Below are 12,493 nucleotides of genomic sequence, written 5' to 3'. Positions count from 1 at the left end.
CTATGTAAGTATTTTTTTTTTTTTTTATTTTGGTAATTAGTATATAGTCATTAACGTTGTTCCCCCTTCTTTTGAGCATAATCTTGGAAAACCAATCATACCCTTGCTGGAATTCAAACTCAAATCCTTCCAATGATGCATTATATATGCTGACTGTTACCATTGGCATGTAGAAGAGAAATACTTAAAGGTTGACTTGATAAGCAGCAATACCCATTTGGGCAAATCAAACTGGTCTTTAGTTATAGTGTATACTCTAGTTTAGACACTACTATAAAGTGATCTGTTTAGTGAGAAGGAATTTAAAAGAGAAAAAAAAAAAATTCTTTGCCAAAAATCAAACTAAGATATTGAATTTCCTATTAGATTTACTTACTAATACAATCCAAGGACATGTAGGAAGAATGCTTTTCATTCCTTACAAAGTCACTGGATTAATTTTTATGCCTGATATTGCCATCAGAAACAATCTGTTGTATCTCTGGAAAGGTAAATGTTGATGCAAAATCCTACATCATTATTAATATGCAATACTTTTGGTCTACTATTTTTGGTACTTTTGGTGTGGTAATAATCGTATGTGATTAAATATTGTTGTAATCTTAAAAATTTATATTCTACTAGTCTAGTAAAATGAGTTTCATTCATATTTTTAAGCTAATTTTGTGCCAAAAGGATTTCAAAGTGTTTTGTAATCGAAACTTGAGCCATCGGTATACAATGCTAACAATCCAGTCAATATAACCAAAACATTCTGATGAGCTTCTTTTTGCTGCTTTTTTTAATCTCTATGTAATTAAGATTGGATGTATGTTTGAGATTGTCATTGTTTTGTAGATGAAACCCAGAGTACCAAAACCAGTTGTGAAATTACTCCACTTAATATTGTTGTAACAGTTTTGTAAAATTTTTCCTTGTTTTTAATTAAGATAGGCATTGAGTTCCAAAAATCGTTAAACTATGACTGAATTTTCGGTATGATTTTAATAATAAGCATCATTTTGCCCATTTATTGAGTAATCATCAAAGAAAGCTGGTATTTATTGTCCGAAAATATAAATTTCAGTTCATTAGTGTGAATGGTTTTTCTCAGTAATTAATATTCACTTTTTGTATAATCTACTTATATTCATTGTGTTTGTATGTCCAGGTTTTTAACTCATACAGAATCTTTATTTGCTTTTAAAAACTGTAACCATGAAAATGAATACAGTTCGTACATAAATGTAAAATAGGTCTGAAAGCTATGTAACTAAATTCTGTATCTGATGCTGTTTGCATTTGGATACTAGATTAATGCACAGAAATGCATTTCATTAAACTTGATAAGTATTATTTTATTAATACTTCTACTAACTATCTTAGTTTTAGTTTTTAAACAAACAAAAAAAAAAAAAAAAGAAAAGAAAAGAAAAGAAAAGAAAAAGGAAATAATAATTATTATTATTATTGTCATTTTACCCAACTGTTAAAAAGTGAATTCTGTCATTTGACTCTCTGTTAATGGTAATTTACTCCTTTTAAGTAATGGCTACTTGTTTTAAACTAAATTCTGTTTTTTAACTGTATATTAAGTACATTTTCTTTATCTTTTAATTTCAGAAATGTAAAATATACTTATGTGGAACAAAGAAGGATTTAATAGCAAATGATCGTAAGCAAAGGGCCATTGATTATCATAATTTAACAGATTATGCTGATGAGGTACATGCAGAAGTATTTGAAACATCTAGTAAAACAGGAGAAGGAGTGTGTAAGTTTTAAATGTATTTCCATCTTATTAAATTTTATTGAATATATCTTTGTCCACCTAATTTAATAATATATCTTTGTCCACCTAATTTTATACCAATAAGAAGTAATTGCTTTGTGTAGTTTTAATAGAGTAAAAATTATATGTATATATGTGTGTGTGTGTATGCTGCTAATTTTGTGTATACATATTTTTTTTTTTTAGATTTATTTGAAACACTAATGTGTTGTGTGTTTAGACCAGTGCTTTCCAAACTTTTTAGCATGACATGTAGCAGCTGCATACCCCATTGCAACTATATGTGTATGAAGCATGTATATACTTGCTGCAGAGAAGAAAAGGAAAATTTTTCATGTTAATAATAATTAACTATAAGCTCCTGGAGTGCCATCAGTCATTTAGAAGCAGTTCAAGTGTAGTCCATTATAGTAGAAGTGTTAAGAGTTCTCAAAGTGTCATTTCCAGACTAAGGAATTGGTGTTTGGAAACTGGAAATGTTCACCAAACATCAGGATCACTTTCTTGCAACAGCACCTTCAGAGGGCTGCTGGTAACAGAGTTTTGACTCATATTGTTTGAAACCAATTCCAGCATGTAGGTTTATATGCTCGCAGACCTATGGTTTGTGTTTCATTGATACAGGTGCCCACAGAAGGTGGTAGCATCTCGTATGGGGACGAGATAAACAGAGCGATCAGTCCTTCACACACGAGTCCCACTTTAGTGTACAACCTAACAACTGGTGGATTCTCACCTGGAGAGAGCATGGTACACGGACTGCTCCTGCATTTGTGCATGAAAGTGTCTGATTGGCAGAGGTCGAGTGATGTTCTTGGTCAATAGTTATGTCAGTGGCTGCACCAGCCTGCACATTATCAGGAATAGAGCCCTAATGACGACTCAGCAATGTAGGGATGAGATCCTGAGACGTATTGTGGTCCTTTATACTGCAGGAATCAGGAATGAATTCATTCTCATAGATGATAACACCAGCTCATGTTGTATTCAGCTAATAGATTATTTCTTTTTTGATGGTGGAATCCTTTGAATGGATTAGCCAGCATGTTTCTCAGATATGAACCCAATTGAGCATATTTGGAACATTGTTGGGAGGGTTGCTAGTTGTGTATCATCCCCAAAAACAGTTCAGCAGTTTGAAAGCTTTCTTCTACTGGAGTGGGAGACAGTACCTCAGTCCCTCATTGATTCTATTCCTCATTGGTGTGCAACATTGCTTTTGGTCAGGGGCAACCATACCCCTTTCTGAAACTCATCTGTATCTAAGAAATCACTTTTTTTTTAGTTTGTTTGTATAATATGCATGAATTGAGCATTTTTTTTATCGACAAATATTGTCAATAAAATTTAATTTTTCCTTTTGTATTTATATCTTGCAGCACCTATACATCAAACATCAAAATATTTTCTTATGTGTATCCAAAATCATAATGTCCCCTAATTGTTTTGAGCAGTGTATATATTCCTAATTTAATATCTAATACTTATGTAAATAGTATAATTTTGAATAAAATTCTCTATTTGTTACTTGTTCTACTCTACTACTACAATGTTCTTTACTTGTTAAATTTGGCTTTCTTTCTTAGATATTAAAAGAAATTATCCAACTGTGTTTGGTTATTTTAACCTTTTTTATAATAAGCATTCATGTAATTTATATATTTTGGAAAAATTACTGATGATTATCTATTTTTCCAGATGAGCTGTTTTACAGAATAGCTGAAAATTTTTGGAGAGAGAAAATAGTCACTGAAAATGTGGGAAATGGTGAGTTATAAAAAAGAATAGTACTGTTCTGTTATCGGGACTGCAGTCGTCGCCAAGTGTTTTGCTAAACTCGCCAAGAGATTGGTTGATATGGAGTTGCCAATATTTACTTTAAAAATCTACTTTTTAAACTTCTACAATGTTTACTTTTTTTAAAGAAAGTAAAAGAATGCCTTTTCAAAATTGGCAACAAGAATACAAATTCTAAAGATTTAACAATCATTTATGTTTTTATTATTATTATTGTATTTATCATGGATATAAAAATTTGAGACTTATCTAAGGATGAAACATCTTCCATACAGTTTTTCAGGAAGGAGGAAATATTCACTCTGAAAGAAAGTGCATAAAGAACCATAAAATGAAGCTCTATTTCAATTGAAGGAAGTGCCGAAATGAAGATGTGACATGCCAGGGAAAAAAGGGTTACATTCTCAAAATTGGTTTGAAGGATCTAGTTCCAGTTTCTTAGCAAATCATTTCCTTTATGTATGCTGTTTAGAATTAACTTCCTTTGAATATTTTCATTATCAGCTTGATATGAATCATTCCACTGTTGTTGTGGTGGTGCATTATGTCTAGGCTATCAGTTAAAATAGGTGGCACTGGTAATTTTGAAGTTGATGAACATGCTTTCACCTCAAAAAAGAAAATGATCGTATCCTTCCACCCCAGTGGGTGTGAAGTGGTATTTGCCGAGGAGCAAAAGAATGTTTTTTTAGTTGCTGTGCCTGAGCACTTTGATGGAACTTTGCTTGAAGTTGTTGAAAGAAATATTATTGATGATACTATAATATATTTAGACTGTTCGAAAGGGTATAACATTCCAAAATTAAGAGAGGCCAGATTTTAACATTTCAGTGTTAACCAAAAATATAATTTTATCAATCCCGATACTGGTCGTCATACACAAACTATTGAAAGGTTATGTAGCTGTGCCAAATGACAAAATAAACGTTAAGGTGGCATTGATCATAACCAGTTATTCTTATCTAGTTGAGTAATGGTGGCAAAAGCATTCTAAAACACAAATGTTTTCAGACATTTTAAATTATGTCCACAATTTCATGCCTCCATGTTAATATTTATTTATTTATTTATTTATTTTATTTCTTTCCCAATTTGCTTAATTTGCGTTTAAAATTTCTAATTTTACAAATATCTGTTGTTATTCTTTTCCTTGGATTTTTCTTCAACTTAACCGTATCGTAAATATTTAGCCTGTTATTTTTATGCTTTGAATTTTTTGCCAGGTTGCCAGCTTTTGGCGATATCTGAATCTGGTTCTAATAACAGAACAGTACCAAAATAGTTCATTGTAATGAAGCATTTTGTTACCTATCATTTCATTTTAATATAAGCTACAGAATTTTATTTGCTGAATATGAGCTTACAGAAGCTGTAACTTTTTAGGTAAGCATTAAATATAGCTTGCAGAAATCTAAACTTTAAAATCAGTTTCATATTGATTACTATTTTGTTCTATTACTAGTCATTTTTTATGTCTGTATATTTTAGAATATTTTTGTGAGAAGTGAGTGATGTATTAAGATTATAGATACACTAAGGTTTCTCACCTGGGGGATTTTCATAGTTTCAGGATGGGGACCTGTGGTCAGCCTTTCATTTACTTGTTAAGTATTTAGTTTAAGTTTATGAATATAAAAAACTGCTTTTATTCAAGTTGTGGTATTTATCTGTTTGTGTAGTTCTTGTTTAGTTTATAAAACACATTAAAAATTTTATTTAAATTACCAAACATCAATGTATTTTTCAAGTTTTGGAAAGGGTGAGAATAATTGCTTAGCAATGATGAAAGGGATGCATAGAGCAAAAAAGGTTTAGAACCACTGGTATATACAGAGTATATCGCAAAGGCCTTACATAGCAAAATAACTCAATACAGATGGCTAGAGTTGTGCATACCTACAGTATAATGATCATCTTATGTCATTATTAGACTAGGTGCATTGTCTTTCGATGCAAAATGTAGATGTTAGCAATCTTATTACAGAAACTGTGATATGTAGCATAAAAAAGTCGATAGCAAACATGCAGAATGTCTCCGATGAATTAATGTCTTATATACATCAGTAATTTAATAAAAGCCTTGAAATATTCATCCCTCAGCATTTGATCACTGACTAAATATGTTACTAATGACATCACAAATCATAAAATCTTTTTTTAAGGAAATTTGCCTGCGAAACGGTGATGGATGATAGTGTTAATAATAACATGCAAATCAAAATACTATGTCAAACCTCATTTGAAAACATTAGTTTGTTGTCAAGTAAATTAATCAGACAGTATGTGGATTGTATCTTTAAGTGTAAACATGGCTGAATTACTCCATCAAGGAATACTGTGAGCTGTTACTCCTGTATAAGGAATGCATTTATTAAACCAGTGAAGCAGTAGAGAAAATGAATAGAAAGTAAAAAATTATATATAGAATTTTCTATTAGCTCAATGTAAAGTTCTATAGTCAAAAACCTAGATACTTGTGTTTGGTTTTAGCATTTGTAGCAGATGTATCTATGTTACAAAAGAACATCCCAAACAAACTAAATACTGAAGAAAAACCAAGAAAGCCCATAAGTTTCATAAAATAATAAGGAGTTAGGGCATCACTTTTGACCATGACCTTGTGATGTAGTGGTTTGGAAATCCAGCTGGCAGTTATGAATTTGGTTTGGAATTCCAGCTAGCAGTTAGGAAGGTATGATTCCCTCTCAAGTAATCAAAGTCTGTACAGTGGCATCTAACTAAATATGGTAATGTTTCATTACCTCCCTTACTTGACCCTCATTTTTGTCACCTCCTTCATTTGACCCACTACATGTTTATGCCTAACTGGTCAAATGTAGACATTTTTTATTGTGCTAGATGTGTTTTTTCTTGTAGTCACCTTTTAAATGTGGAAGATGTAAGGAATTGGGGCATCCTGTGTCTGCTCTTGTGGTGTAGTAATTTAACACATCTTTGGTTTGACAGTGTGGTGAGGGTGCAAATGATTTTTCATATTTCCCACTCCAAAATATGTATATAGTAAATATGTAATAGTAACAAATAGTGCAGAAAGTATGCAAATGATCCTACTGTATTTTTTTATATCAAACAGAACTTTCGTCAGTTATAAATGCAAAAAAATGTTTCCAGTTGAATTCATAATCTGCCTATATAGCATCTTTCCTTTTGTCTTTTTTTAAATTTCCATATATTTAACTTCATTCGCCTTCATCTTCCAGTACCATTTATGCAAATAGACTAATTCTTATCATTAGATCTGTGTGCAACTAGCTCAAATTTCTGTTAATCTTGTTCAAAATTATCTGGATGAGATATTTATCCATAACTTAAAGATAATTTTCAACTTAAATTGACAACAAATGCTTTAGAATCCAGTTGAAGCCATTTAAGTTTGAAATCTTTAATGGTCATATATAAAATAAACAAATGAAGACTATTTAACTGTAAATCTTAATGGCTTCTATTTTTATGCACAATATGCTGAAAAAAATAATGAAAATTAGTATTCTATATTTCTGCTACTAATCTTTCATTTACTGACCTCTTTAAATGCTTTCTCCTCGTGTTCCCAAGGAACTAAATCTCACTTATGCTTAATAAGAAGTTGACTGAACATGATCAACCCCTACCCCCCTCTAAATAAAAGTCATGGTACCAGAAAGCTGTAAAGAAGAATCAAGATGAATTTCATGCTTTATGCACAATATGCTGTATATTTACTTATTACATATTATGCTGTATGTATATTTACTAAAATTTACTGTTTTACTCTGCTTTTTTTAGTCCCTAGTAAAGTGAGACCTGTAAAATAATGAATATTTTCTGTTGAGTGGTTTTTGATTGTATTAAAATTTAATGTTGTGCTTGAATTCAGAAATTTTAAGAATATAATGTATTGTTATTGTGTTAGCAGATACAGCACAATACATGATTTTAATTAAAAATTACTAATCTCTCATAATCCCTGTCTTGTAAAATTAAGTGCGTGTTTATCATTTATAGTTATGTTAAAAGTGAGGCTTTAATTTAGGCTTCATATGAATGTGTCCTATCTTGGATTTTCAAAAATGTGCTATTGGAATGGTATATTTGGAGTTAATAACATAAAATATCCTGTTTAAAAAGGCATGTAAACATATACTCCTATGAAAAATTTCAGGGAATATTTTGTAAGGTTTGTGCTTCAGCTGTTGATTATTTGTGTGTGAGGAGGAGCTGGTCAGAAAAAACAGAAGTACAAAACAAATTTACAACCTATGGCTTTCATTAGTGGGAATGAAATTAATTTATTTAAGCTTCACTAACACTTCTTATTGGAATTTTCCTTAGATTAAATTTTTATATTTTCTGTGATACTGTGATTTTTTAGATTGCTGAAATGTTAATTTGTCTGTCACAAAAAATTAATAATGTAAGATAGATAATATTCTAGTTTATAATGTTTGAAACAGATCACTACTTTCTCTGAGATATAATGCATATTGTTCAAAATCTGCAGTCATTAAATTTTAAACTGTGAATCATCGATAATTAAGTCTTTTTAAAATTTGTAGGTTTTAACATCTTAAATATAGAAGAAAGAAAAACAAAAAGGTGTTGTTCATAAGGAAGATATTTTATAATACAAACCCATATGTAGTATTTTTGTAGCTGCTTACTGATGTATATAATATCTGTACAAGTGCATTTATGGCATATTTTCATATTTTTGTGATTTAATTTAAAAACTGTCTGATTTGTGTAATTTGAAATTTTACAATATTTTCTGTAGTTTTGTACCAACAATTGAACATGTTTATTTAAATAATAAGCAAAAGCAAATTTCTGTCACAAAGTGGTACGTATTTTATGTCTTCAGAATTCAGCTGCATTTATTAGCTGTAGAAGCTAGGTTAACTTAATGTTCTAATATTTTTTTATCTATACATTAATATTCAACCTAGTTACTTTCTTTTATTATTTCTTTATTATATATTTTTGACGAAAATCTCTTAAAGGAGGCATTTTGCAAATAAGCTGATTACATTGATGTAATGTAATGTAAAGTTTCACAGGTATCTGTTATAATTGAGTGTTTAATTTTAAACTGTGAATGATTAGAAGCAAAATGTTTTATTAATTGAATCTAGTCTACATTCAATAGGATCTATTTTTGATTCTATATAACATAATTTTTTAGTTCGTATTTTCGATATTCCATAAACATTTTGATGTTTTAAACTGATGGATCAATGGTTGGTATAAATATTTTATTTCTTGTTATTTCTTGCTGTATAAATGTTCCTGTAGTTTTTTTTTTTTTTTTTTTTTTTTTTTTTTTTTTAACATATCATTAATGTATATTTACTAAAATTTACTGTTTTACTCTGCTTTTTTTAGTCCCTAGTAAAGTGAGACCTGTAAAATAATGAATATTTTCTGTTGAATGGTTTTTGATTGTATTAAAATTTAATGTTGTGCTTGAATTGAGAAATTTTAAGAATATAATGTATTGTTATTGTGTTTATATATAAATATGTTACATTTATGTTATTTTTTTTATATATATATTGTAGTCAACAGTAAGCTGTTTGTTAGCTTATTAAAATTTTTATACATTTATCTTAATCTTGCTATGTAAAGTTTATAAAAATATGGACTCTGCATATTTGGTTTGTAAATTTATTTTCAATGAAGTATTTTTTGAATTGTTCTCCCAAAGAATAATTTCAGTAATTATGATTTTCATTGCATATTTGTATGTATGTTCAGTGTTAATTTTGTTTTACATTGATTAAAAAATATATTTCGTTTTTATTTTCATTTTGCTTGCTATCTTTTCTCATTTTGCTGTTCTTTTCTTCTGTTTTTCATTATTGCTGTTATTACATCTGAATGTATACAATTTTACTTGGAGTTAGTTTTTTACAGTTTCTCTGTTTTGGTTTATATTGCAAATTTTGCTGAGTGCACTAGTAAAAACATTTATTACAGCTATGTAATAACTAAGAAGTGCATATTTTAATTTGGTGACTGATATTTTTTTAATTATTGAGTATTTATTTATGAATTTAGAATATATTAGTATTTGAGAAAGTATATTTTTGATGCTTGAAAATAAATTTCTGGCATTTTTCTCTTTTGTTATGCATATTTTGCTTATTTTACCAGAAGCATAATTAGAGATGTTGCCAAAAGATGCTTTAAGCATTTTTTTATGGCTGACCTTATTCTGAGCATTTTGCCTTATTGAAAATTTATGAAAGGAAATACAAAAGATTAATAGTGATTTTTTTAAAGGGGATGTTGTGCATAAAAATCTGTAAATCTTTATAAAATTAGGGAACGTTTCAAATCTTCATAAAGAAAGAGATGAAAATTTACTGAGTTGAGAGAAAATCTGCATTAATAGGTATATCAGTTAATTGTTAAAATAATGTCAAAGGTAAGTTTCTTACCTGAATATGATACAAATTGTCATATATGTTGTGTTACAAAGAACACCTTTTCATGAAATATGAATAATACTCAGGGCTGCGACTAGATTTTTTTTCCACCTGGTGCAAATTCTGGTGCTCTATTTCTTCCTAAATGCTAAAAGTTTCAAAGTCTCTAAATTGCGCTGGCTGTTGCAGTTGCATAGGCTGCACCAGCCCTGATGGTACTGTACTAAAATGTTCAAACTGAATACTATTGTGTTCCATCATATATGTAAATCATCTGCTTTCTGAATAGAAGGCTTATTGTGCTGGCTTTATAAAGGAAAGGTAAATGTGTTATTTGCTCAGATGTAATGCTGAGCGAGTTGTGCAGCTTACTATTGCCAAAAAAATGTGTTTGTTTTACTCAGGGCAATATATAACTTTCTAGCATGATATGACACTTGCAGATGTATTTGTTATTTGAAATTAATATTTTTATGTAGATTAGGGAATGCAGCCTTCTCTCTTCAGTGAGAGGTGATGATTTTACTGAAATTCTAAATTGTGCTTTTTTAGAATCAGTATTTTACTTTATTATTATTTTAAGTTCTTAAAATGTTTATGTTAAAAAAAGAAGAAATTTATAATCTAATTTATAATTTCAATATTTCTTAAGAAAAGTTGTAGCCCCTTTTTGAGTGGAGGGGGGTGGTCTAAAAACAGATTATTGTGGTGTATGTTTCTTCTTTTAAAATATTAATTTCTATATTGGTTTAAAATAATGGAAGAATCTTCCCTGTTTTGTTAGGGGAATGTTAGCTGTCTAGTGCCTCCATAACTTTTATGTCTTAACAGATTCAGTCTGCAAGGATTCTTTTTAAGTTTGGGATGTTGTTCATTTCTTAATGAAACATTTGATCTGATATTCTATCCTTGTTAGAAATGTTGAATATCTGTCACAAGATTCTAAGACCATTGTTTGCGTATACATGTATTACTTGTAAATATGCTTTTTATAGAACTATATCTTGTTCTAGAGATATATTTTTCATAATTTAAGAAATACATTATGTTGATCAGTTTTGTAAGTTATATTTTCAGTGAGCTTTTAAAATTGTGCTGTACTATTGTATAGATTTGCAAAGAAAATAAAATATTTTATGACTTTTTCCGTAATATTTTATAATTTCCTTTCTGTGGTTGTGTCATGAGAAGAAACTGTATTCTGTGGAACATAAATTTTCTTCCAAGATGTATGCATTTTTATCTTTATATATATATATATATATATAGTGCATATGCAGGTTTGAAAAAAAAAAGCAGTTGAAAAACGACTTTATTTACAGGATACTTTCTTTTTAGATCACATATTAAAATAATTCCAGTTGCACTCAAACATGTAAGAGATGCATGTCTGCTTTAAAATAGCATATCAGCCTTCGTAAGTGATACTTAGTGCAGTGCAAAAGTGTAGCAAAGTGTGCTACATTAAGTGTATTAAAGTGTACCTTTTGGTAAAATTAAATCACAGTTGTCACTGTCTGTGCAGAAAATGTACGCCTCTATTTTTGGTAACATTAAATAACAGTTGTCGCTGTCTATGCACGAAATGTGCGTTTCTGTCTCTCTCTCTCTCTTTTTTTTTTTAAACGTAAACTTTACATTTGACAATACTTTTTTGTGTGTTTCATTGTTTGCATATGACTTGTTATATATTCTTTTTTCCCAAATTCGACAGACTGCCTGCAATCTGTTCTAAAGGAATTTTTTTAAGACCACATAATTAAAAGTTTCAATAACTTTCGATATTATTTCCAAATTTAATTCTTCCATTTGTTTGTTTGTTTCATTCCCAGGCATCTTAATCCAAAATTAGAAGATTAAAAAAAATCAATAAAAACCATATGCATACACACAGTTGACCCTTAGCACCAAAATAAACTTGGTCGACTGGAATAATATCAAAAATAGAAGAAATGTGCATTGGCATCCTGTAAAATTCCCCCCCCCTAAAGTTTTTCTACCCAAAAAAGTGGGAAATAAGTGGAAACAGTTTAGGAATTGAGTGCAGATTCATAATTTCCAGATGAAACTTTTAAAATACACAACACTGACAAAAACAGTAATAATGATCAGAAATATTTAACTAAGTTATTTTGTATAAAATAATTAAATATTTTAGGCACTTATTGTTATCCCAAGTTGCATTTCCATCACAATAATTTCTGTTTACATCTCTAATTACATTTTATAATGCTTCCTTTTTTTTAGAAAAATGTTTTGGGGGGAGGTCCTTGTAAAAGGGACGTTTCTGGTGACAACTGTATGAATTTTTCTTTTGATCTTTCTACATATAAATTTTGCTGGCATAATCAGTATAGTAATTTGCCATATGTCATACCAATCTGCTGATCTTCGAATCCCAGAGAAGGCATGGGGGCACTCAAAATAATGGTGAGCCAAAAATCCTCTTTGAGTGATGTGGGAGATCTCGGACCATTCTCCATCAGTATTGGGGCAG

The 12,493-nt window shown here is 29.7% G+C and overlaps 1 protein-coding gene across 3 annotated transcripts in view; it reads left to right on the top strand.

Annotated features, from left to right (window-relative positions):
* LOC118203432 (ras-related protein Rab-24-like) overlaps positions 1 to 11,148 on the top strand; it is a 44,215-nt gene extending 33,067 nt beyond the window's left edge. For all 3 annotated transcript variants that reach the window (XM_085810182.1, XM_035375708.2, XM_085810180.1), the window contains 3 exons: positions 1,603 to 1,753; positions 3,470 to 3,538; positions 8,125 to 11,148. In XM_085810182.1, coding sequence (XP_085666308.1) covers positions 1,603 to 1,753; positions 3,470 to 3,538; positions 8,125 to 8,177 — 273 coding nt within the window. In that variant the 3' untranslated portion in view covers positions 8,178 to 11,148. The remainder of the gene's footprint in view (positions 1 to 1,602; positions 1,754 to 3,469; positions 3,539 to 8,124) is intronic.
* Positions 11,149 to 12,493: the final 1,345 nt, after the last annotated feature.

The sequence above is a fragment of the Stegodyphus dumicola genome, chromosome X2 (genome assembly GCF_044657685.1).
Source record: "Stegodyphus dumicola isolate Sdum_Otavi_A_Nest chromosome X2, ASM4465768v1".
NCBI classification, from domain to species: Eukaryota; Metazoa; Arthropoda; class Arachnida; order Araneae; family Eresidae; genus Stegodyphus; species Stegodyphus dumicola.
The sequence above is the reverse complement of the archived record's forward strand: the minus strand, read 5'-3'. Positions and strand labels throughout refer to the sequence as shown.